Below are 26,747 nucleotides of genomic sequence, written 5' to 3'. Positions count from 1 at the left end.
CAAACGGACTTACCCGCGACAAAAAGCGGTTTTCCCAATTACTAAAGCGATACTTAATGGCCGTTTAAAACTTTTGCCATCGATATAAGCCAAATTAATTCTATTTCATGAAAAGCTTTTGAAATTATGCATAAAATATCCTCTTACGTTGACGTCCCGTTCTTTTATTTTTCTTTTTGTCACTTGTCAAACCAGCCGTCGGGAATTGACTCATAAAAAAAAAGGTTTCTACCAAAGCGTAACGCTGCAATACCTAGAATTTTTTCTACCATAAACTAGGAATAGTAATGATTAGTAATTTCATATATTTTTACTTTTCAGACTGATGAAGAAGATAATGAGAGAGAACAAAACTTATCTAAACATGATAATGAATTACCAAGCTCCACTCCTGAGCCGGAACCATGTCCTACAGAATCTTTTGAAAACACTAGAAGTGAGGAAACTTCCCAAAATGATGTGCAGGATATTTTTAAACAACAGCAATTTATAGATAAACTTCAGAGGCTAAGCAGTTTAAAAAGGAAATCTGAAGAGTTTCTTCAAAAAAATTACTACACAGATGTGCTTAATGTAGAGAAGAGACCCAAAACTAAGGAAAAACAAAACATTCATCTACATTCTAATAACTATGATAATATAAGAAATGTGTATGATGTACCAGTAGATGCTACAACACCTTTCAACACACATATAACCAGAACAATAAAAGATGTCAATGACAAAAATAAGGAATCTGAATGTGCACTAGATCTAAAAACTGAATGTGATGACAGTGACATCATAGTCACTGACCCAGCTATTTGCAATGATCCAAAGAATTATGATGGATCTCTTGAAGGACAAAAGGATTTATCAATGGGACTAGATTACCACTCTCCGCAAGATAGTAAGTAATATAACATTTTATATATTTCTAAACTAGATGTAAGTTAGACACATTTATTTTTATGCTACTGTTTAAAGACCACCTACATGATCATAGACATTTGTTTCGGTTATTTTTAAGTTATGCTTAACTACCGATGCTTGTTTGTTTATTTATGGGTATCTCAAATATTGGGACACCCAGGATTGTGTTGAAAATGCAATCATTTTTATTTTCACCAACATTACGCCAATTTTATTTTGCAATGCCTACATACTGTGAAAACACGATGGCATTTTCAACATTACTGTATACTTAACTGCTGAAATCATTTATGTTTTGCAAATGTTGTAATGAAAATGCCCATCGTGATTTCAGATTGTCCCAGTCTGAACTCACTATTCATCGATCTAAAAAACTTAGTAAATGGTAAAGTGGCTAACAACACGTTGAGAACTAACCCACATGAAGATTACCCGAGCCACAGAGCAGAACATCGACTGGTAACCATACCACAAAAAGAAGATGGCAAAAAGAAGTACCCCCAGAGATCTTGCAGACTATGCTGGAAAATCGGAAAAAGGCGTGATACCAGATTTATGTGTAGTGCCTGTGAACTACCATTTTGTAAATCGCCATGTTTTGAAATACATTTCAATGATATACTCAAAGTATCACAGTTTCAAGGAGACTATTATGCACCATAGGCATCAACACATATTTTTACTATTATATTTTACATTATTAGACCTCTAAAGAGATGTCTTAATTATGTAGTTTAAGAGATATTTGTAATGGTTTTAGTGATACTCTAATTGAGAAATATAATTGAATCATAGATTCTAAACACTTCTGATTTCTGGGACCAAGAAATTCAGTAAGGATATCATTCGGAAAAGTCTTTTGATAAGATCAATGTTTATTCTTAATCATGTTAGGTTTTAAAATATTTAATTACTACATAATTGACATACACAAAAATAGAAAACAACGTTTTCTCCAGAAGTACCTAACTATAAAGCACAATGAAATTTATATTATTGACAATTAACTGTGATAGTGAGCTTTTGCAGCTCTCAAGTGCCAATTACACTAAGAATGAAAAATTAAAAAGCATTGTAATGTGCAAAGAAATTGTTACAATCTTCCAATATGCATTTATTCGTATGAAAATTCATACTGTGCCATTATTTCTGCCATCTCAAAAATACGTCAAAGACTTAATTGCTCATATTCTAGTCTAATGATTATTTATTGAAAATAAGAGCTCCCCAATTGTTTGCCTTATGTCAAGAATAATTTTGATATTAAGGTGATTTGGTTTAATCTTAGTATATTCTTATCTTAAATCTATGATCTCTACGTTACGTTATATGAACATTGACTCGTGTTTTGTGACTGAAATATGATTCACATTCCTAATATTTGAAGTGATTGGTTTGGCATTGTCAGGTGACCAGTATGTAAACCTTTATTAAATCATTATTAGCCGAAGTCAGAGAGCAGGCTTGTGATGTTATGATATCTACATTATTATTTTTATCATGTGTGGATTTGTATTCTGTGTGGTTTGAATTTAAGTAAATGTATTTTTATATCCATTTTCTACAAATAAAACTTATAAAACGACAACTCGTCTATGTTTATTGCGATCAAAATAATTCCATAATGCTTATAATGCTGTCTTGATAGAATGCTTTATTTTATTAGTTTGTTAGTTGAACATTTATTCCAATCTATTATTACAGGTGCCCTGTCCCTGGTTGTGAATGACACGTGCGAAAATCAACAGTTACCAGTGCGGTATAAATACATATACAGCCGAAAAGGACATAAACAGTTAGTGCATATGAACTTTGTATATACAAAACACTCAACAACACATGGTAAAACTTCGTGGAGGTGCGTCCAGTACTTCTCACTAAATCGATGTCCAGCTACTGTCGAAACTATAGACACTATGATATATGCCGTCAACCATCAGCATAACCATGAGGATTGCTATGAGAAATTATCGAAGAATAGCATTTATGAAATGAACGTATTGCCGAAATAAGTGAATTGTTGAATGTCTCCTGTGTCAAACATGTGTGAAGTTGTGTAAAACAGTATCTACATGGCACATTATTAAGATCAAAGGCTAACTAGGCAAGAATGTGTAGACTTTGGAATGTAGTTACTGAACACATTTGATACGTAATCTAAATATTTGATAAAATTACGAAGTTCCTAAATTAATTTATTTTCTATAACACTAACTATATTGTATAGTTACAAGTCTTGACTTAGATTTTGTACTTATAAATATATTAGGAATATCTCCCATAGAATGTCTAGTCAAAGATAGATATTTAATTCTTACCGTAAAATTGACATGAATCATTGAATAAGGAAAAACACAGTATATAATATACATTATTTAAAACGCAATCTTTCGTTTATTTACATAGTTTAATAAATATTTCTTCATCTTTGACACTTAAACTAAAGCTGTTTAGCGTGTTTAGTGCTTGGTGCAGATGGAACTGTTAACATTGCTGCTTTTCTCTTTCTTGGTCTGTGCTTTTTATTAAATCCTACGTCTGGAAACAAAAATAAAATGGTTTATCTCTAACGAAGTATCCACTAATAAAGTATGGATCCTAAGCACACGAATAATTTCATACACTGACCCGCCATATCATATCTATCGCACGCGCGTATTTCTATTGATTTCCCGCTCACAGTGGCGTACTGACCGCCGGCACCAAAGAATAAAAAATAGTACTATCATATAATTACACGCATGGGATAGAGATAGAAACAGGCGAGTCAATGTACGAAATTACTCGAGATCGCCAAAAGTTAAATATGAAACGAATAAACTTTTTGTAACGCCATCTAGTGCGCAACAATATTTACCAGCTTTTTTGTTTATCTAACTGTACCGAAGCATAAACAAAGAAATAATAAAGCACCAATTTTATTTAGACAACTATAACGCTTCTTTAGGGCGGTATTCCATCTGTCCAATATATTGGTGCAACGTAATTGCGTGTCACAAAATACAAATTGGACAGGTGGAATACCACCCTTAGCTATAACTACCTCTACTGCACAAGTTATTTTGGAAGTAGGTAAATTAAATCCAAATACTTACGAATATCGACATCAGGCTTCTCTTTCAATCCGAAGGACCGTGCAGCAGCGTCAAGGTCTAAGGTTAACAAGTTGAAAACATGTTTTAGTTTTCTGACTTCAAAAGATCTAATGTAGCCTTCCATCGCGTCTACAGCTAACTTGTGGAAATTGGGATCGCTGAACGCTGCGTCTAACTGCAAATAAACAACTGGTTTGGTTATGAAAAGTCCGCAGCAGAGGGCCTATCGCGAACACCGAATTTCGCAAATTGCGAGCATCTTTCTCTTTTACTCCAATTAAGGCGTAATTTAGAGTGACAGAGAAAGATGCCGTTTGCGCACTTCAGTTCGCGGTAGGCCCTCTTAATTGCCTAAGCGGACAAAGTTTTACACAAGTTAAAATCTAGGATGTACCTTTGGCTGTAAGTTATAATAACGATTCCACGATTCGAACTTGTCCATGAAAATATTAGCGTCTTGTAAATAATCAACAAATTCTCTTTCTTCTGGCCGCAATAACAAGACTGCGTTCCCAGCAGCTCCTACGCCTCTTGCAGTTCTTCCGACTCTATGTATGTATTCCTGAAAAATTAACAAATAGTTTACCAATTTCCTGACTATGCTTCCAATGAAATCCCGATAGCTGCTGCCCGAGAGCAAGGCTAACTGACGCGGACGCGTGCGACGGATTATACCTACAATAGCGACCGCGCGCATCTGAAATCGTAAAGCTTTCTCATAGTCATGTAAATAGGTACAATATTTAATATGTGGTTGTGGTGTGCTTGGGACGAATGTTTACACCTACAATTTAGATACACATCTATAATCGATTTTACTTACATTTGTGTCAGCTGGAGGATCAAACTGAACAATCCAATCAACTTCAGGTATATCCAAACCACGGGCTGCTAGGTCGGTGCAAAATAATGCCACATTCTTGGCATTGTAGAAATTTGTTATAGTTGCTGTCCTATCAGCTTGGTTCATTTTTCCCTAAAACATGAGTAAAAGTCCCTATTAGATAACATACTTTTACTCTGCTATACTCTGTATATTTGTGTAGTGTTTAAACGCAACCACTAAAGTTTGGGCTCATTAGAAAGGTCCCAGGCAGGGCAGAATGTTCAATCACTAGTTAATAAATACTGTAACACATAAGTACTATCTTATTTACAAGTAATGAATTATTTTTCTCCTATTAATTATTTCAATGAAATGAAATGACAAACATAATTTTCGGGCAACTAGTGGCCCATAGGTATACCTTAAAAGTAGCATACATTAAAAAAAAACGGTTATAAAACTAAACACAGAATGATAGCTTCACTCCAATATATTTGATTTGAGCTAACAGAATCCAAAACAAGATTGTTGACTTCAGAACAAGGAGTCCCTGAGTATTGCTTCAAACTCTTGATTTAATTCACCTGTCTGCTAACCAAATCAATAAAATGACAAATTCGCTTCAAATGTAGGATTAATTATGATTACTTACATGAATACACAATACTGCAACTTGACAATATTTGCTAAAGAATTCATGGTGGAAAATTACAGACTTACAGCTGGAGAAAAAGACCATTACTTTAAAAGATGCTGTTTTCTTCAATAATTTATGTAACCAATGTAATCTATATTCTGTCTCGCATATTGCATATCTGTAACAAGAATTTTAAGAGTTCATTTGAAAATTCATTTAATAACTCACCATGTAGACTGCCAATTGAGGCTAACTATATCACATAAGTTTTAAAGTAAACTGCTGGTCCACTATGGACACGACCAGCCAGAGACAGAGAGGTATGGAAGGCAATGGAGGAGGCCTTTGTATCAAAAGGACATGTCAAGCCGAGAGTTGTTGCAAACACATAAATATATATTGTATTAAATAGTATGTATGTTCGATAATAAAAGGCTTTGAAATTGAAATATCACATAAGTTTAGGTACTGACCCCTGTTTTAATCCTTCAACTGTTGCTCTTGTATTATCTTCACTCATGTTAATAGATTGGACATCATCTTTCATGGCTGACTTTATCAAAGCTTGTGTGGTTTCTGCCTCTGTAGCACTAAATAACATTGTTTGTCTTTGTCCTGAAAACCAAAGCATGAAATTTCATTCAATCTGTAGGGGGAGGGAGGTTTGGCTGCTTATACTATTTTCTTACATAAGGGAGGAAGGGGATCAAAAACTGGCAAAAAGTCCTACATGATTGAATAGGGCCTTGAATATTTCAAAGCAGGTAAATCGCGCGCGCCCTCGGCCGAGGCACGTCTACGTGCGCGAGCAAATTACCTCGCTCGCGCGTTTGCTCGTTCTGTGAGGATCCGGCTAATCTAGCACAGCCCCTGTAATAACTATATACCACCAATAAAACAATGTAGCCACTATGACACATACTCATTAACCCTTAGAAACGCATATCGTGTGCGGTGCGTCATCATGAACCTTGTTGGAATGCATGAAGGTTGATAATGGACTTTAGCCGCGCCCGCTTTAGTCAAAGGGTTAAAAACTACTTTATATTATAATAATGATATTAATTAGATTCCCATGACTCCCATGGTGAAGATGAAAATAAACTACCTCCTACAATGGATAAAAAGACACAACTGCTAAAGAGGAAGTCTATTATAAATGACAACATAAGCCTTATAAGCTAACTGAGGAACTACTTCAATGACAAAGTTGTTCAAATATTATGCATTGTTGAGCATCCTTCCAACCTTAACATCATTTAATACTTACTTGGCAACCTGCCAATAATTTGTTTCAAATCCTCTTCAAACCCATACTGGAATATTTTATCAGCTTCATCCAAGACCAAGCAGTTGACATGTGTATAATCAAACTCTTTTGTGCGCATATGGTCAAATAATCTGCCTGGAGTAGCCACTACTATATGAACACCTGTAATTTTGATAATGGGCAAATATTATTATCTATTAAAATTTTATTGCATAGGTACACTTGTTTTAATTCTAATGTATTTTGTTTTATATTGTATTGTATTACATAAGTTCACCCCGGGGACCCGGGTATGTCCTTAAACTACGTCCAAGACCACCAGTGGACGGGCAGCAGCGTCCCTCAAATTCGGTGTAGGTACTCGACTGCGATCGCCAACCCGCCTGCCAAGCGTGGCGATTATGGCATTCACTCCCCATCCGGCACGTATGGAGGTCCAAGGGGGAGGCCTATGTTCAGCAGTGGACGTCTTATGGCTGAGATGACATAAGTTCACAGAAATGATACAATCATAAACATGAGACCAGTTGCACTAGAGAGAATGATCTGGCCTTCTACATTACACAGAGAATAATGACAGTAAACTACCTGTTGATAACTCAGCACTTTGTTTCTTTCTGTTCTCGCCTCCTATGACCAAGCTTGATGTGATTGTGCTGTGATATGAGAGTAAGTCTTGCAGAACTGAATATGTCTGTGTAGCTAACTCTCTTGTGGGTGATATAACAATACATAATGTACCTAAAATTATTTAAAAAATCTTTATGTTTGTTGGACAATGCAAGGACAAGGACAGGACAAGGTGCAAGAAACTTGTATAATATTTTTATTCTTTGATAAATCATTCTTCATAGATTATTAAAAAAATTGTCGCACCTGTGATTGGACTATCCATTAAGTGTTTTCTTATAGATTCCACAACTGGAACCAAGAAAGCCAAAGTTTTTCCTGAACCAGTCTTTGCTGTAGCCACTACATCACGACCATCTAGTGCTGTGGGTATTACTTCTGCTTGTACCGCAGTCATGTGCTTAAAGCCCATATTTTTAATGGCTTTCAAAGTAGTTTTGGAGAGTTCATCCTTTAAGCTTTTAAATTTTGGATATGTTTTTTCTTCGGACATGATAACTTATTTTGACATGGATACTTAAAATCTGACAAAACTATGAAATATTTAAAGAACAATAATTCATTTCATATAGCTTATTTTTTGGAAAACTGATGATTATAAATGCAACACGATCATCGCAAACAAACAAGCACCACCATGTGCGTGACAGTGACACTGTTGACACTACTTTTTTTTTTTACAGTTAATATATGGTCCAAATCATATGTTTGAAAATTATTTTATGTTAAATATAGGAAGAAAACATAACGATCGGAGTCCTTTTCAGAAACCTAAAATTATTTTTTTTATTTTGAATTATTGCGGAATCGTAGTTACGAGACACTATTTCATCAATTTTGCTACGTAAATACAACGGTTTTAAAACAACAATTCGGACCTTTCCTGTCAGAATCCTGACAGCTCGTGTATGGCGCCCTTAAATTGTTTATGGTTTAAATGGTCGTATTTGGCATTATAATTTCGTTTCAATCAACAATTCAACATTATTTAAATTAAAATAACAAGTGAATTGCGATGAATTGAGTTGTTTTTACCAGTCTAACTATTATTTAAGATTGTAACTAATATAAATATGGATTTGTCAAGTAGTATAAGTGAACAACTACGCAAATTATGCGTGGTATTATCGTCAGATCCAGGTATGATTCCATTTTCAAAATAATATTATAACTGTCAACTAATTGTACAAACTTGATATCATAATTTATCATTTTAGAATATTAATGTATAAATAAAGCAGTATCCTATGAATAGTATCCAGGATTACTTTAGAAATCTAATTACCTTATTCAAAAGAGGTACTTACTACTTATGTGCATTACTTACGTGCATAATCTGCATTTCATCGCCTACTACAGTAGAAACAAGGGCATTAAAAATGCAATTTTTTTATATCCTATTAAAATTTTGTAATGCACAGAATGTACTGATTGTATGTGGAAAATGTTTATTAAAAAATGAGTTACTTGTTTAAGATGCGGCTCATGAATTAGCAGTGTCATACCTCACACCTACTGGTAAGAAGATTCGATCGATTCGAGATGAGAGGCAGCTGTGTTCCAAGATACACTCTCATCTTTTCTCAGAATCAGCCAAAGATGCAGAAAAATTTGATGAATGTTATTCTAAATTGAAGCAATGTGTAAGTTATTATTTTAAAATTATTTTGGTTTTTAAACTTTTATTATTATAACTAGTTCATATAAAACTCATTTTTATCACAATAACATTGTTCAAGTGATAATTCTAGTTTAAAAACCAAATATGGCCATCAATCACCAAGGCCTGTGCCTACAACTGCAATATTATCTCTGGTGTGCTTGCAAGTGACTGATCAATCTTTTTAACAAACATTAGGCATGCAAATCCACCATTACATAGATCATACAAACAACTAAGAAAGTAAACTAGACTACAATACACAAATTCCTTTTGTGATGGTTCCGACTTATATAAGTTGCTGCTAGGTTAATGCAATTTGTGTAAAAAAGTATTATTTCATCATCATTGGTAATTTTTCAGATGGTTTTCAAACAGCGGGCTGCAGTACTAACTTTACTTCTGACATTATCAGAGTCAAAGCAAGACAAACAATCCACCCATCAACTTTTTCCGATTCCAAATTTGCCTTCATTAGTAAGTGTATTGGCTTTCTTGCCTACTTATTATGTTACAAGATAATTTTTGAAAATCGTATTTATTTAAATTTGCATTTATTTATTAAGCTGTTACAATAATATATTAGCTGTTAAATGGACAAATCAGTTTTGAATAGAGATTGATTTCATAGCTATGTTTGAAAATAATACAAAAGATGAATGACAAATCAGCATTTTTACAAGTTATTTTGTGTTCCATATTATAATACCAAGATACGTAAAAAAAAGTACACACTGATGTTTTTTTTTCCTTAGCAATCTGGTAATGGTATACCAGTTTCCAGTACTAGCAGCAAGGTAACTGTTGCATCAAGTTGGGAAAACAATCTAGCAAAACTGGGCTCCAATCATAGTCTTCCATCAAACCAAAGCAACATGGTATTAGCTCTGCCAACAGGTATAGTACATTTGGAGTTCTCGAGAATGTTCTCCATTTACTATGGTAAATTTTCTCGAGCGAGGCTGGGAGATAGGGAATTGCAGGCAGAGTGTGATATAAAGTGCCAAGAAAAGTAAGGTCATTTTATGAACACAAGGCCAGTAATTCTTATTCTGGCTGAAGGATATATAGTAGTACTTTCCACGCTCGCTGCGCACTTAAGGGCACTTTGCCGATCTAAGGTGAACGAAAATCCAGGGCTTGTGGCTTAGCCCTTTAGACCATAGCGGCAACATATTTATAAGAATTACAGTTCGAACTAACTAGAAGGGAATGTCAAATGGTTAAATGGCTAGGCGTGTGCAAGCTATTGTCACGAACATAATAACCATATATCCGCGCGTATTGGAGAAAAATATATATTATTAACTTTAGTCACAATAATTTTCTGCTTCATATGGACACACATATGTCTATAACTTATTTTACTTTCAGATAGTGGATCCAATGATCGTAGTTGCATCCGAGATGTAGTTCTAGCAGCCACAGGGATCAAATCCCGCGGTGCCTGCAATGGGCCCCGACCTATGCAGATGCTGTATGCGCGCATAGCGCATCTAGGCTTCCTCCATGACAGGCTCAAAGAGTTCATTGACCCCAACTCTGGGTTAATGCCTCAAGGTAATTTGTAGTAATTTAAAAAACAAGGTATCTCTTTTAGCTCTTATATAATCGCCTCTCATTCTCATCAATTGTTTTTGTTTTCTGGCTCTGGGTGTCATTCCACCTGTCCTGTCCAATTGCATGTCATTGCATCTCACTCTCTCATTAAGCAAAAATGTAAGACGTAATACGCAATACACATTGTACAAAGATATTGGACAGGATGGAATACCACCCTCTGATAAAGCAATAACAGTACAATATAATTTCAAAAAACCGGGCAAGTGCGAGTCGGACTCGCGCACGAAGGGTTCCGTACCATAATGCAAAAAAAAAAAAAGCAAAAAGAAAACGGTCACCCATCCAAGTACTGACCCCTCCCGACGTTGCTTAACTTTGGTCAAAAATCACGTTTGTTGTATGGGAGCCCCATTTAAATCTTTATTTTATTCTGTTTTTAGTATTTGTTGTTATAGCGGCAACAGAAATACATCATCTGTGAAAATTTCAACTGTCTAGCTATCACGGTTCGTGAGATACAGCCTGGTGACAGACGGACGGACGGACGGACGGACAGCGAAGTCTTAGTAATAGGGTCCCGTTTTACCCTTTGGGTACGGAACCCTAATAATAGGGTCCCGTTTTACCCTTTGGGTACGGAACCCTAAAAAGGTATATAAATTAATTATAGTACATATCTCCATCTGTACTGTTCATTCAGAAAGTTATAAGGTGTACGAATATAATGACAAATTGGGGGGTTTTCAGGTCTGATGGGTGAAGGTTTAGTGTCATCAATAAGGGACGAACTTACAGAGTATTATCGCAGTGTTGCTCTCCTTCAGTCACAGGTTAGTATATTAAATTAACCTATCACTAACTTGAAATGTGCGGAAATGGATAGGATATACTATTAGAAGAGGGGTAACCAATAACGCAACCATCGCTTTCGGTTGGAAACCTCCGGACAACAGCCGTGCCGAAGTCATGCCAATACACTTTTTCTATTCGTTTGGTCTTGGTTGATGTACTATTGTTATCTTGGCCAGAGTCCCTGTACAGAATCAAACTAATAATTATTATCTTTACATTTTAGGCATGTGAAGGGGACGGCGGGGGAGCGACTCTGCGGAGGGTTGCAGTGTGGGCCCAAGAGCCTCTACATCGGCTGACGTGGCTTGCCAACATTGCCCATACTGCTTACCACAAAAAAGGTATATCAACCAAATTTACCAACATCATACCAAACAAAAACTATAAATATTACTAGTGTAACATAATTATTATTTGACGACCGGTCTGGCCTAGTTGGTAGTGACTGGCCTATGAAGCCGATGGTCCCGGGTTCGAATCCTGGTAAGGGCATTTATTTGTATGATGATACAGATATTTGTTCCTGAGTCATGGTTGTTTTCTATGTACTTAAATATTTATATACATATATTTGATATATTATATTATATATATATATTAGTGATGTACCGACTATTGATTTGGCCGACTAGCCGACTAATCGGCGCTCGAATGGCCGATTAGTCGGCCGACTAGTCGGCTAGTCGGCCAGATCATTAGTTTCGTATAAGTTTAGTCATTTAGTAATTTATTCAATATTGCATTGTCATGTACATAATTAAGTGTTACAAATTAAAAGGCCAGTTCATGTCATGACACCCTGTAAGGGCACACAATAGTAGGTACATACTTATTTACAGTTTTATATGACTTAAACAAGTCTATATGGTGATATAGTTCAGGTGAAAAACAATAGTTTTGCTCCTTTGGTTGCGCTATTCATCATATTAGCTAAAAGGTATTCTGTACAGGTTCAAAGACCTATTACAAGAATCTTCGTTCAATTTCTGTCTTTCTTTCTGTTTTTCTGTTTTTCTTTTCTTTGTCAGCTTATAGGAGGTATTTCCAAAGCCAGTGTACCCAAATTGGCATAATTGATGCCAGATCTGGCATATTTTCACTTGCTTTGGCACCAAAATTTTCCATTTAGCATCTGGCATATTTTTTACCATAATTTAGTCTAAGCCAAGTTTGCACCAAATTGGCAGCAACAATATGCGCCATCGCCTTATGTGGTTCATATTTTCATATGAATTTTAACTTTTGTGGACGGATGGACGACGACGGATTATATAAAGTTGGTCAAGCAGATCTTGTCAGTAGAAAAAGGCGGCAAATTTGAAATATGTATGTGTTTTAAGTATCTAATTTCAAGTTGATATTTTAAAATTTTTTTTTGCATATTTAAAAAAACTTTGGCATAATTTTGGCATAATCTAGACATAAGTCTAGCATTTTTTCAAAATCCGAGTTGGCAACACTGTCCAAAGCTCTATTTTCCGTATGTAGTCGCCAGTTAAGAACCTATCCCCTGTGGTCAGCATCTTTACGAACAACGTGCCCTAACTAACAGCCGTATTCATAAAAAATCCTTAAATGAGGAATGATCAGCTTATTAGCTAATCCGCTGTTTAGGCTTAATAAGCCGTTGATAAGAACCATGATTTATAAACGTTTATTAGGGGCTTCTTAACTAATAAGCAGATTAGACGCGTTATGTTGGCATCTTGGCGCATCATAGACTAAAATATGGCTGAACATTAAATTAAAAAAAAAGTTTGACAGCAGCACTAGCGGCCAATCGTAATATCATGAAGAAGTTGATTTACTATTTTGACTAATTTTCGGAATTATCTCTTATTAAAATAGCTTCTGTGCCACAAAAATAATTAAAGATTGCTGCATGGCCGGAAATTTTATAAAACTTGGTGAGTAACTACGTTTACAGACAAGTATCTTATACAGCAACAAGTAATAATATGAGTTCACTGCAATGTTGATATACCTATATCTTATTGCTTTTAGTTTCAATATTATGTGGAATGGAGTCGAAAGAAGTGGGGTTCTTTCAAACTAACCGAGAAGTGCATAATTAGCGAAGAGAAGAAGTCGAAGCCAGATACCGTACCAGACCCCACTCGCCTCCGCAAGAAGAACCATTGAATAATGGTTCATGAGTTCACACTAATTTATTCTGGTTGCGGCAGAAATTCACAACGGGTCAACAAAACGAAGTCCATTCAGACTCACTAAATCAGGTATGAACAATGTCCTATACTTTCTTGTTTACCTTACATACCTGCAGTGTTTAGAGTTAGACAAAGAAAAGTCTGCAGCGATTTTGATGATAACTCTAGGTACAGTTCAAATTTTGGGCATGACCATCTATTTATAATATATTATAGACATAGGTACGTAACATAAAATGTAGTATCTGAACATGTTAAGATTGACACTTGCATTGACGGCTTTGACATTATTTAAAGGTTATAACACTTATAAATTTGGTAAATTTATCCGTGCTTTGTGGAGCTTGGTGTATTTGTTTAAAATTATGCATAGGTACCTACCTATTATAGGTATTATATTTCTTAACCATACAATGGAACCAAATGATAATTATATGTACAAGTGATGTTTTATTGTAACAAGCCGTTGTGTCGCGAGTTTACTTCTTGTCATCGTGTCATTAGTAATAATTTTGTAATGGTATTTATTTTATGCATGGAACAATGCGATGGTTATTATACTCGATCACCTAGCCAACCTACTTACTACGAGGAAGGATGGTTCACAAATTAGGCAGTATTTAAATACCAGTGTACAGGTGTGTGTATAGATACTGTGTACCTGCTGATTAAAAATAAGATGTTTTCTGCGTACAGTTGGTTATAATTAAGTTGGCTAATCTATATCTCATCAGACAGTTTGGACATCTATTCCAGAGAGTTTGCAAGGTCAATGTACAATGATATCATATTATAGTACCTAATAGGTAATGAATAATAAATGAAGTCATATTGATCTCTGTCTATAGCTTAAAATGATACTTAGTTACCATAACTATATTGAATCATGTGACCCTAACTTAAGTACATCCATTATATCATAAGCTAAAAATTAAAGAAAATTGTTGAATACAAAAATACTTTTATTCAAATTATTGCATCTTTTCAGATCCTGAAAGTACCATCATTAGCCACTGTTATTGTTGAATAACTCCAGGCTTTGGAAGAAAAGCTGTGGCCTGTGAACAGCTGTGAATATTGGTCAGAGAAGTGTAACTGACTCCGTACACTGCAAGTCCCAGCAGGAAATCAGCAAGAAACCTAAAAGAAAAAAAACATCAAAATGAAAACCTAGCTTGATTTAGGTTGAAGTAATAAAATTGTTCTAATTTAATTGGTGTTTTATTTTACTAATTAAATATATTTTTTGACTTGTTAAGGTTTGTACAATTTTTATTAATGATGTACAGTCACCTGCAATAATATGTTACACAACAAAGGCCCATAAGAGCATTGCACATTTTTGCAGCCTTCGAAGAGTAACATATTATTGCAGGCGACTGTACCCATATTGAAATACTCAAAATTCCATTTTTCTAATTACAATGCAATAAAATCTTAAATGTATCTAGCAGTCCAATAGGGATGTTTCCTGTACTTAAAATAAATTATGTCACACCATACCATGTATAAAATAAAGCACCAGATTATTATTAGAAAATAAATTTTCATATAAATACCATAATAGCAAATCATTTTGAGAGTTCTAAAAAGGAAAGTAGGACCCTATTTTGCACATATTTATGATATTCATGTGTTTGCAATATTGTTCTGATGAAAGTGTACAATTTATATAAAGTAAAGTAGATATTCATAGGTAAGTTCATGCTATGTACCTAGTTCAAAGAAGTTCAAAAATAATATTGGTAATTAATGGTTCTTATGTAGAATAAAATTAAAAGGTATTTTTGAATACCAGACAATGACAAGGACAAGTTTAGTGCTGCCCATCTGATATTAAGCACTGCAGCCTACAGGCAACTAGCGGAGTTACAAATAGCCGACAGTGCATTTTTGGGAGCACTGGAAACCTTAGCGTCAAGAACAGGTAGGTATAGAATCCAACCTGGATGACTATACTGAATAATTAGTTGACATAAATGAAACTTTCATTCTATAAAGTTCAGCTTGCAATATTTTTACCTGGAGGCCAAATTGTTATGCTCAAAGCCAATATTGAGCAAACTGCCTATGCAATGACTGCATATACCCGTGACTTTTTCAGATTTTTCATCACTTTACCAGACTGACAAGAGTGCACACTTCTTTTACCTGTAAATAAGTTGATACTTTTAAGTAGTGCCTACTTACCTGTGATATTTTTTATTAAACACAGTCGGTTAAATATGTCTATAAAACAAGTTAACTTATGGTAAATATTATAATCTCATTAGGTATAATGGTTAGTTATTCAATTGCAAACTATGAACGAGATTGATGTACTCTTACAGGGTCTATAATATTATATAGGTAGGTATAATGTGCGCAAGAAATGCAATTAAATTTAAGTTTGCGAAATGCGAACACCCTGATCTTAAATTAAAAACAACGTTTCTGGCAAGTGGTAATAATGAATAACTAAAGGGTTTACGCACAAATATAAGTAAGTCCTCGCCGTGTCCGACGATGGCGACTCCTCCAAATATTTTTAATTAGGAACATGGAACGCTCTAATATTACTTGCCAAGCCAAACTTGGTTTCGAAAATGCGATTGTATGGCGAGCAATGAAGCTGGCCCGCATAGATTTAAGTGAATCTGGCGGTTTACCTATTTCTCCAAACGCCTAATAGCTGTGAGGGAGGAACTCGCTCCGTTTATGATGCATTTTTCCGACTACGCGATCATAGAATTCTGTTGCCTTCTTCGATATTTTGGTTAAACGAAAATCACCATACACAAAATCACATAAACAACTTATAAAAAGCGGGATATTTAGGTTTCGCGCCATTTTCGCACTATATCCAGGTATGTAATACGTAATTGCACATATTAAAGTTGTTTTCCATTCACATTTGGGATTTTAACCAAAACGTACTATTTGCTCTTGCTCTTGTCACTCTTGCCAAAATCAGCTGTTTCGTGACCGCCATCTTGTAAAATAGCAGATAATAAACAGATAAAGAAGGGTCCTCGGCTCCGTAACTTTCCGAGGATTTAATAAAGAGATGATCAACTGTTTAGCGCTAAAAAGTGTTTATGAATCACGTTTTGTGACATCCGGTTATCAGCAACTGATGATCAATGCTCTAACTGTTTATGAATACGGCTGTAAGTCTCTAAACTTTGCAATAACATGAACAGTTCCCCATGTCTCCACCGTTAAAAAAAACTGAATAATAATAAAATCATTTAACTATCGAACTTGGCCATGAAATTACACGAGAATCAGTTGAGATCGACCTGGGGGTCGATTTTTGAATTTCGATCGCTAGATCACTCGAAAATCGGTGGAAAACGGCGAAATGCAATTTTTTGAAATACGAGCGATCGAAATTTGGAATCTAGTGGTATTGGCCACTCGATTTCAATTCTGTTAGTAGAATTTAAACGCCTAGTAGTGGAGACATCATTTAACGAAATACACGAAATCAAGTGGTCAAAGTTCAAAAATCGGCCCTCTGTAGAGGAAAACACCAGCCCACCTGGATACGATAACGATCAAACGGTCAATTATATGAACAAAAGTTTTTGTATGCATCCTGAAGAGATATTTTAGTAAAATATACCTATCATATGGTAAATATTGACTGTTGATTTCTTTTTTTCTGTTTTTCTCTCACTAATAAAGTGCCGACTAATCGGCCATTTTTGCCGACTAGTCGCCGACTAATCGCCGACTACAAATGTGGCCGGATAGTCGGCTTTCCCGACTAGTCGGTACATCCCTAATATATATCGTTGTCTGAGTACCCACAACACAAGCTTTCTTGAGCTTACCCAATTAGGGCTTAGTCAATTTGTGTAAAAAATTTCCTATAATATTTATTTATTTATTTATATTTATTTATTATCTACAGGTGGTGAACTGGCTTCCTGCGTACACCGCTTCGTGAGGCACGGAGATGAAAGAGTAGTGGTCCTGGCGCGGCGACTGCTGACTGCGCTTACTTACCCTCTGCTGCTGATGCTCACTAGATGGCTCTTACATGGTATGTTCTTTATAATATGGGGTATAAGACGAATTTTCTGCTTAATCAGTCGTAAGTTTTATCTGAATAAAACAGCTTTGGGTGTGCGGCAATAAAGCATTAAACCAGTCGTTTCAGAAATCGTTGGGCTATTTGTGTTCTGTAAAAATAGCCTTAATACTTTTCAGTCTTATTTACCTAAGTAGGTTAGACGCTATTTATTCGATTAAGATAGTTATTGTGATATTATTTTTTCTAATCCGAGAAATTGTTCGGATTAATCACTGCCGGTTCTTTCCGCCATAACTATGTGACAACATTTCCATTTTCACCACTTAGACAGTTGGCAGTCCTCAACTGTGTATGTCCAAAACCTTCCTTCATTGGACAGCTTAAGTACTACCCATAGACTAGGAATCCTCTAGACCGAGTTTAGAGCAATTATTTCATGCAACCGATGATGCCAACTTTGCGGGGGTGCGCGGGACGAGGTGAGCGAAGTCCCGTGCCGTGATTGGTCCGATCAAAGACACGGACTTCACACAAAGACATTTTCGACTCGAACATGGAGTAAAATTACCGTATGCGTGGCAGAGGGGGTAGCGCGACTATGCTCAGTCTGGAGGATGTTTTGTCTGTGGTACTACCTTACCTATAGAAAAGAGTACTCCCATATTGAAGGCCGGCAACACACGTGCAACCACTATTGCTTACTATCATCTAAGTCATCTAAGAGATATTTTTTTTCTTAAGTGGTTGATTGTAGATTTAAGCATATGTTTGTTTCAGGCGAAATTGACGATCCTTTCAATGAATTCTTCATTGAGAGCAGAAGCAGCGTAGAGATAGAAAGAATGTGGCATGACAAATATAGAGTCAGGTGAGTTTTCTCCATTAAAACTGGTTCTCAGTTATTGCTTCCCGAAAGTTGAGAATACTGACAAAGCTAATAGCTGGTTGTGAATTGACCCTCCCATAGTTGTGGTCTATACTAAAATTCTAGTTTCAACAGTGTCCTGAACTTTGCAAGAAATAAGAGACAATAAAATTAAAAACTAAATAATTATACATGGCTACCAAATACCTAAATAATTAAAAAAAACTTTATAAGTATAACAATTAGACCTGGTCCCACAGCAGGTTCAATAAGGCTTGTTGAGTACTAAGACAACAATAAATATAATGCACATGTATATTTTATTCATATCCATAGAAAAAATCCATAACTCAACCAGGATTAGAACACAGGACCTCCTGGTTCGTAGGTACAAACAAAAACCTGTTACAGGGAATGGATGATGCCGTCGTTCATATCGAAGGAGCAGGCGGCGCAGATCCTCGCCACGGGCAAGAGCGTGGTGTTCATGCGCGAGGCGTGCCCCAAGGGCTCCACGGACCCCAGCGACCACGCCGAGTGCTTGGAGGCCTTGTTGAAACATACCACTGGTCAGTAGATTTTTGACAGGTTTTGTAGTTACTGCTGCTAAGCACAGACTTTTTCCCCATGAACTGGAGGATTATTGCATTTCTAGAACTCGTAACTAATCATACTCGAGAATGGCATTAGCAGAAGTGCATTTTGTCAACCTAAAAGAGATTAAAAAGCCAGAATATTATTCGTTTAATCAGCCATATAAGGTATTTATTGTTTACAGATGAACAGCCCGATCAATATTACAAATTGATCATCATACACATATGAGGTTGGATTGAAACCAGAACTAATCAAGTTCGACTATCTGATGGACAACTCAGTTTTCCCGGCCATATGGCCTATGGTTCAGATATTACTAAATTTGTAACCCCCCAAATTCTTCATATTCAATCCAGATTCGCTTGTCTATTAGGTACGTTCCTCACATGCATGTGAACTTACATCTGTTCCCAGAATCGGATTCCACGGTACCCTGGTGGGAGGCGGAAGGGTTCCGGTCGTCGGTGGCTGACGCCCACTCGGTGGTGTCCCTGCGGCTGTTGGACGCGCTCACCACGCACCACCACATCGTCGACCACCTGGTGGCGCACCGCCGCTACCTGCTGTTCTCGCAGGGCGACTTCGTGCACCATCTCATGACGCTGTTGAAGTCAGTATTGACACTTGTTCGAGACCACAAGCCCTTTGACCTGTATTATATAACTGATTAGTGATTATATCCCTGAACTTTTAAAGAACTCGATTTTTTAACCGGTTGAACGCCGCGCTCTTGATTTAAAATCGATCTTACTCGCACGGCCCGGACGCAGTTTAAACAAGTAATACGTTGGTATTACCGTCATTATTAAAACCATTGTCAGTACAATTAACATCATTCGTAAATCTTATTAATTATTATAATGAAATAATGACTACGTAAACTATTTTTGGTAAATAAACGTGAATTCGTTGTGATTCAGGGACGAATTGAGCAAGCCAGCTACGTCTCTGTTCGTGCACAACCTCACTTGCACGCTGGAAGCCGCCGTGCGCGCCACTTCTGCGCAGTACGAACCCCCGCATGTGTTAGAGAGTTTACAGGTCAACTTGTATCACAATGGTAATTATATACTCATTAGCATTAAATTTATGCTAATATACACATACATACATATAATCGCGCCTATTTCCCAGAGGGGTAGGCAACTAGGCATAGACCACGGATTTCCACTTGGCTACGATCCTGACATACCTCTTTCGCTTCCTTCACTTTCATAACATTCCCCATACACGCTCGCCGGTTTAGGGTGCTCTTGACCTTTCTTCAGGATTTTCCCAATCTGATCAGAGAAAGTCCGCCGATGCAAATAGTGGCATTTTTTTCTTAAGAACGAATATACTTGCTCTTCCTTTATAATGACGAACGCTCACTCTGACTAGTTACAATGAAAATATAGTAAGGATAATATCACCAGGCGATGGCCGCGACGAATGCGGCTGGGACGTGTTCGCGCTGCAGTACCACGTGTCGGGCCCGCTCGGCACGCTGTTCCCGCCGTCGTGCGCGGCGCGGTACCGCGCGCTCTTCAGCCAGCTGTGGCGAGTCAAGCGCATAGAGCAGAGCCTCTACGACGCGTGGCTCGATCACGCCATACTGCAGAAGAAATTGAAGCATATGCCTGGTGAGTGTTTCCTACTAATATCAGTTCAGAGGACTCCTGTGTAGAGATCCACGTGTCGAGCCCACTCGGCGCGATGTTCCCGCCGTCGTGCGTGGCGCGGTACCACGCGCTCTTCAGCCAGCTGTAGCGCGTCAAACGCATAGAGCAGAGCCTCTACGACGCGTGGCTCGATCACGCCATACTGCAGAAGAAATTGAAGCATATGCCTGGTGAGTATTTCCTACTAATATCAGTTCAGAGGACTTCCGTATAATTTACATTGCAAATTAAAAGGGATAATGAGTGAAACTCTGATAGCTTTGTGCAATAAAGACGAGCGTCCCACACTATCGCCGGATGTTTACAAAACATTCGACCTTCAAGTAGGTATGGTCACAGAATAAATAATAGTACTAGGTACCTACAGAAGATTCACTCTCTAACAAAACGCGTCTGTTAAGATTAGATTAGATATGACTGCTAGGTGGCGACACCGCCACTCGCGGCACAGATTATATAATAGTTCTTACGAACAGATACTTATCTCTCAAAGAAAACGCAAATACCTACCGTTTAGATACCTAAACAAAAATACAATGGAGTGACCTTCAGCGCGCCGCTCCATGCACCGCGCGCACCGGCACAACGCTAGGGTTGATGACGCTTAAAAATCATAAACAAATACCTACTTAAACAGCGGAGTGAAATAAAAGAAAGCTAAATCTTAAAATGTATCTAATATTCCGTTTATGCGTTAGTGTTTGCGAAATAGTAATTTTAAAAGGTCATATGTCCCTGCAGTAACCACAGTGTTTACGCCGTTTTATAAACCGCGCAATGATCCCAACAAAAATTTAGTTTTAAAACTTCGTGTAATTTAAAACCAGATAGAGATGAATATTACGAGTACACAATAAAGAAAAATAATAGAAAACCCATGAATATAGGTAATTAATTATAAGTTAACCAGAGCATAAATGTGTAAAGTTACCTTAGTTAAAAGTTAAAATAAACATTACCCAATACCTAAATTTAAAATTTGCTACCTATTCAATTATATAGATATCTAACTATACATTTGTCGTGATAAACACTATATGTTTAACTAAAGAAATTCAATTGTATCTACGTAGCTTGTAACTATCGTAAAAATTGACAGTGCGGCTCGCGACGTGCGTGCGTGAGCGCGTGTGACAACCAACTGGCTTGCTTTTCTACCGTGAACGGGAGCAGATTCGTAGGTATAAATCCGAGCTCGCGCGGAGAGTTCCATAGGCCTGCTCGCGGCTTATGGCTAGCCACCAATGGTGTGGGACGGATGTACCTGTTGTAAAGCGACGAAATCGCGGAGTTAGCCACGCCTGGTATGGTTAGAGCTGTGATATAAAACGGAACTGTCCTCGCAGAGGTGTGGGGTCTGATGCGGCGCGTGTCGTGCCTGCGCGCCGAGGCGCTGCGGCTGTGCGGCGCGCTGCAGGAGGCGAGCGGTGTGGCGGTGGAGCCGGCGTGGGAGGCGCTGCTCAGCGCCGCCGCCGACCGCCAGCCGCTCGACGCGCTGCTCGCGCTGCACCGCGCCGCGCTGGAGCGCCACGCCGTGCATGCCATGATACACCACACCACGCAGGTACAAACCCCGCTGAATTGGACACTTTATTAATTCATGCATTCATTCGTCCATGCATCTTATAGTTCGCTGTACTCGCCGCAACCTTGACGGGCTGTTGCTAGACGCACCGTCAATACAATGAACACACCGCAAATACCATTAGTAATTTTGTGTCAAATCACTAATAGTATTAAATAGCTTGTCTTTTATTTTGCAATAGGCCCTACATTACAAAAATCAATCATCGTTTTAAACTTTATAATTCATCGTCGTTTATTAGAATTTTAAAATTGTTATGTTGTTCACAGGAGCTGCAGTCCTACCTAGGAAACGTGCTAACAGAAACTCTAGCGTTACGGAGGTTCGAAGCTAAGCTAAATGCAGGAATCAACGCGGAACTGGACCGGAGGGACCGAATAGAGCAACTGAAAGCCGAAAGGGTAGCCAGAGGTTAGATCGTACTGCCCTGCCATAGGATTAACATACTTAATTAATAGACTTTGTTGTGGCTTACTTTTGCTTCTACTTCTATACTCTTTAGAAAGTTAAATTATTGTTTTAGGTGAATTCGCTATCACGGCTGCAGAAGAAGCCAAGGATAAAGAAGAAAGGAAGGTGTTCCACCAGTTCTTGACAAGTCGGAAAGCTGATCTGAATGTCTGGGCTCGCACGTATAGGTAAAGATAACTTACAAAATTGAATGAACGAACGAACAGCAAGGTTCACGATAACGCGGCGCGCACGATACGCGCGGCGTTCAAAAAGTTTAAAACTACAGAATCATCACCAGAAGTCAAGCTTGTAACACCATTTTTGGGGTGCAATTTTCTTCATAGTAAATAAATATATTATGATTGCGTCTGTTTCAGGGTGCACGTGACATCGCTGATTCTTAAGCTGGCCCTCCACGGCGAGGTGTCGCTGCAAACACTCGCCTTCCGGCTCGACTACAGCGACTTCTACAAGCGCGGCGACGCCAAGCTGCACCATCCGCTCACCTACCAGCACAAGCGGCTCAGCGAGATCGGGATCAGCTTGGCTAAGGTACAGTCCATAGACTAGGAATCCTCTAGACCGAGTCTAGAGCAATTATTCCATGCAACCGATGATGCCAAAAATGCGGGGGTGCGCGGGACGAGGTGAGCGAAGTCCCGTGCCGTGATTGGTCCGTTCAAAGACACGGACGTCACACAAAGACACTTTCGACTCGAACATGGAGTAAAATTACCGTATGCGTGGAAGAGGGGGTAGCGCGTCTATGCTCAGTCTGGAGCATGTTTTGTCTGTGGTACAGTCACACTGATATAAGTACTGTGCAGTAGTCTTTTAAAATGATTATATCCCCAAATAATGCTCACCTATGAACACAAGCGGCTCAGTGAGATCCGAAATAGCCTAATGTGGACTAAAGTAGATGATACGAGCAGTCTCATCTCTCTAAGTTTCTCAAGTAATTTTCACCTATCAGCAACTGGTTTAGTAAGACCGGGACAATTGGATCATTTAACCCCTTGACTGCCAAAACGGCCACTTAAGCTGGCCCTTACGACAAGGCATCACTACAAACACTCCTTCCGCCACTTTATGATGAATTAATCAATAATGCGTCCAAGCTAATTTGGTAGCTGGTAGCCATGATGAGACAAGTATTAGGAGTATCTTCTGTCCATCCAAGATTCCCAATATTACGTCTACCATACCATCGTATACTGTACTTGACTGTGCCATAAAAACGTCTCACATATTGGTCTGAATGACTACAAAAGTAAACAACAAAATGTTTTGTTTTCAGAGTAAAGTGATAGATCGCTCCAAGAAGAAGTGACGTTTCGTAATCACGAAACTAAAGACGGCGCCTCTGGGCTGCTTGCCGTGCCCGGAGCTCTGTTGTCTTCGGGTTAGCTGACCAGCCGGCCTAGCCAAGGTTACAATCGCTATCGCTTCGACAGCGAAAAGCTTTATGTCTCTCTATCACTCTTCAATGTTAGTGCGACAGTGACGGATGCGTTTCGATCGCTACGAAGCGTAAGCGATTGGCATCTTGGCTACGCGGCCTGGACCTTACAACTAAAACCAATATAACGGACTGTTAGTGTGCATCACATGTGAAAAATAAACGTACCTAAGTTTACTAGATCTAATTTGGAATTCCATTTTTATTAAACTACTAATCAGGTGGTGCATGTCAATTCGATCACGATAGACATGGTGATTTGGTGAACTGCCCGGCATAGTAGCCGGTTAAAATCCCACTATAAAATTCTAAGTAGTTACACTAAAAAAACTAAGTTAATGACGCACCGACTGAAATTGAGTCTTAGCCTCCGACAGGGAGGCAATAACACTCTTTAACTTATTAGTAGGTATTTGTCATTAATTGTTTAAATTTCGATACCCGTATTTGTAGTGTAACTTGCCTTACCAAGACTTTATTTAGGTTGTTGTCAACTAGTCTGAACTTACGTCACAAAAAGATATTAGAGTTAGATAGTTAGACCACGAATAGTCTGCAGCGGATTTGATAGCCCACGCAGTGCAAGTCTGATTTTAAACGTCAAACTTCTATGAAATTATGACGTATAAATGACACTTGCACTGCGTGGGCTATCAAATCCGCTGCAGACTTTTTTTGGTCCGACTATGTAAGAAAAATCACAATAATGAAATGTTTCATGTCATGACTATATAATAGGCAACCTTTTCTAATGTTGAATCATTCCTTTAGTCTTCCTAAAATGGGTGTAGAAAGGATAATTGTTCATACTGGTATGGTGATATTGTGTCTTTATGTCCTGTCATGTCAACGCTAGCGTGAATGTGAGAACTTGTTTGATATTGAATTATATTCAGAAGGAACAGTGCTCTATATGTGTAACGATCCGACCACAAATATATTGTTCCAATATGTTGCATATAAGTTTTTTTTTTACTTTGAGGAGCCGTATTGTGGCTCTAACAAATTTGTGGTCTGATTGCCACGGCCACAAAAACTTGTCAAACCCAAAATTATTTTCTAATCCCTTATGTATTTAGAATATGTTGCGTTAACCCACCTTAAACTTGCCATAGACTAAAATAATCTCAAAGAGCTTTGAATGAATATGAATCTCTATAAGTGCCATTATTATTGCATTTAATTTAATTGAAATATCACGCCCTTAATAAACATGACAAAACGTTGAACAGTATTACTTGTTTTATTGAATACTCTCTGAAATAGAATCCTACCAACGGTAAGTTTTCAAGCCAAGTGCTATGTCAAGTTTAGCTCTCCTATTGGGATATGTATGCGTTATCACTGCCAAGTCAGTGCAAATTTATCGTCGATAAATTCTAGCGGTCTATTACTATTACGTAATATTTTTAATTTTGCAAACTTAGCGTAAACTATTCGACAGCGTGATCGGTGAGGGATCGACCTATGTATATTTGCATAGAGCTCAATTTCCCGTGACCTACATTGCTTATTTAAATTGACTTTTTTTTATGAATGGGCTTACTCATGGCCACAGACTAGCCGAGGCGTAGACGTGGCCTACGATGGAGCGAGCTCGCCCAGAAGGTGCCTGTTCACTCTTGATTTGAAGGTAGCCGGGTTATAAGAACACGGAAATATAGACGCCGGCAAGGAATTCCATTCCTTGGCAGTGCGCATAAGGAAAGTAGAAGCAAAGCGCTTCGTGCGAATTGGTGGAATATCTACCATATAATCTATATCTATCTGCATAATATCTGCGTACTGTCATCTGCATAACCTACAATGCTGGGTTGCAGCATGTCGTTAATGTGGAGCAGGAAAAGGGTTGCGGAGAGAACAGACCCCTGAGGAATACCGGCGTCAATGGCCATGAGGTCCGAAGAGCAGCCATCAATAACTACTCTGATCGACCGTTCACTCAAGAAATCAGATAGCCAGCTACAAAAGTCAGCAGGGATGCCGTATGCAGGAAGCTTGCTAAGGACTTAGCAATATATAGATAGATATAGATTATCTTATTGGTGGACTCTTTCGTTTTTACAATATATTTCTTGAAGGCATAAAAGATAGCATCCTATACAAGTGGTATACGCGTGCCTCCGTGAGGGACAAAACATACATAATGCGACTGTATTAAAAACACGTTTTAACATTCCTGACAATATATCAAAAACAATCTACGTAATTCGGTCGGGTTATTTGTTGCCCACCATACTAATTTTATGTGGGGAACAAACAAAAAGTGAGACTGTGACAAGGAGCAGTAATACCGCTTTCTCTGCTACTCCTGAAAATTCTATAAGTGTATCTCGTTCGGTCATTTGGCCCCTCCCCCGTTTCCTCTCTCTCTATATTATTGTACCTCTACACTTGAAGGGTTACAAGATTAGTTATAAAATATTGATTTGAAAAATAAGAACCTCATTGATGAGATGATGAGTTTCATGCAGCTGTATAGTGTATACG

The 26,747-nt window shown here is 37.8% G+C and overlaps 3 protein-coding genes and 2 long non-coding RNA genes across 8 annotated transcripts in view; 3 read left to right on the top strand and 2 right to left on the bottom strand.

Moving 5' to 3' along the window:
* The window catches only part of LOC134675724 (transcription activator GAGA-like), a 4,860-nt gene extending 1,896 nt beyond the window's left edge, over positions 1-2,964 (top strand). Inside the window, exons 4-5 of one of the 2 annotated variants that reach the window (XM_063534042.1) lie at positions 322-889; positions 2,617-2,964. In XM_063534042.1, coding sequence (XP_063390112.1) covers positions 322-889; positions 2,617-2,924 — 876 coding nt within the window. In that variant the 3' untranslated portion in view covers positions 2,925-2,964. Of the gene's footprint in view, positions 1-321; positions 890-1,246; positions 2,495-2,616 lie in introns of those variants that run through there. The other variant, XM_063534036.1, reaches the window with a different exon arrangement.
* Positions 2,965-3,274: 310 nt separating this feature from the next.
* LOC134675670 (probable ATP-dependent RNA helicase pitchoune) lies at positions 3,275-8,020 on the bottom strand. Its single transcript, XM_063534001.1, has 9 exons — positions 7,617-8,020; positions 7,329-7,481; positions 6,741-6,902; positions 5,944-6,085; positions 5,486-5,648; positions 4,831-4,983; positions 4,402-4,569; positions 4,008-4,182; positions 3,275-3,450 (listed from the first exon to the last, which is right to left on the bottom strand). Exons 1-9 carry the CDS (start codon positions 7,861-7,863, stop codon positions 3,353-3,355), a joined length of 1,461 nt encoding a protein of 486 aa, XP_063390071.1. The 5' UTR covers positions 7,864-8,020; the 3' UTR covers positions 3,275-3,352.
* A 271-nt stretch (positions 8,021-8,291) lies between these two features.
* Positions 8,292-25,491, top strand: LOC134675614 (gamma-tubulin complex component 3 homolog). Of its 3 annotated transcripts, none has more exons than XM_063533941.1 (18): positions 8,292-8,510; positions 8,847-9,013; positions 9,394-9,507; positions 9,786-9,927; positions 10,405-10,590; positions 11,341-11,423; positions 11,669-11,786; positions 17,512-17,643; positions 18,412-18,502; positions 18,911-19,068; positions 19,511-19,706; positions 20,017-20,156; positions 20,512-20,718; positions 22,104-22,321; positions 22,612-22,753; positions 22,866-22,980; positions 23,173-23,352; positions 24,098-25,491. In XM_063533941.1, exons 1-18 carry the CDS (start codon positions 8,444-8,446, stop codon positions 24,126-24,128), a joined length of 2,487 nt encoding a protein of 828 aa, XP_063390011.1. In that variant the 5' UTR covers positions 8,292-8,443; the 3' UTR covers positions 24,129-25,491. The 3 variants fall into 3 exon arrangements, with proteins under 3 accessions (XP_063390011.1, XP_063390018.1, XP_063390025.1); XM_063533948.1 differs by having other exon boundaries at positions 8,293-8,510; positions 23,173-23,347; positions 24,096-25,491; XM_063533955.1 differs by lacking the exon at positions 8,292-8,510 and adding an exon at positions 8,550-8,669.
* LOC134675759 (uncharacterized) lies at positions 12,987-14,871 on the top strand. Its single transcript, XR_010099786.1, has 3 exons — positions 12,987-13,352; positions 13,450-13,682; positions 14,602-14,871. It is a non-coding gene; the product is annotated as an uncharacterized LOC134675759 (long non-coding RNA).
* Positions 14,555-16,757, bottom strand: LOC134675765 (uncharacterized). The gene is made up of 3 exons (XR_010099787.1): positions 16,262-16,757; positions 15,636-15,764; positions 14,555-14,753 (listed from the first exon to the last, which is right to left on the bottom strand). It is a non-coding gene; the product is annotated as an uncharacterized LOC134675765 (long non-coding RNA).
* Positions 25,492-26,747: the final 1,256 nt, after the last annotated feature.

Source organism: Cydia fagiglandana, chromosome 2, assembly GCF_963556715.1.
Source record: "Cydia fagiglandana chromosome 2, ilCydFagi1.1, whole genome shotgun sequence".
Taxonomy (NCBI): domain Eukaryota; kingdom Metazoa; phylum Arthropoda; class Insecta; order Lepidoptera; family Tortricidae; genus Cydia; species Cydia fagiglandana.
This window is presented reverse-complemented; position numbering and strand designations above follow the sequence as displayed.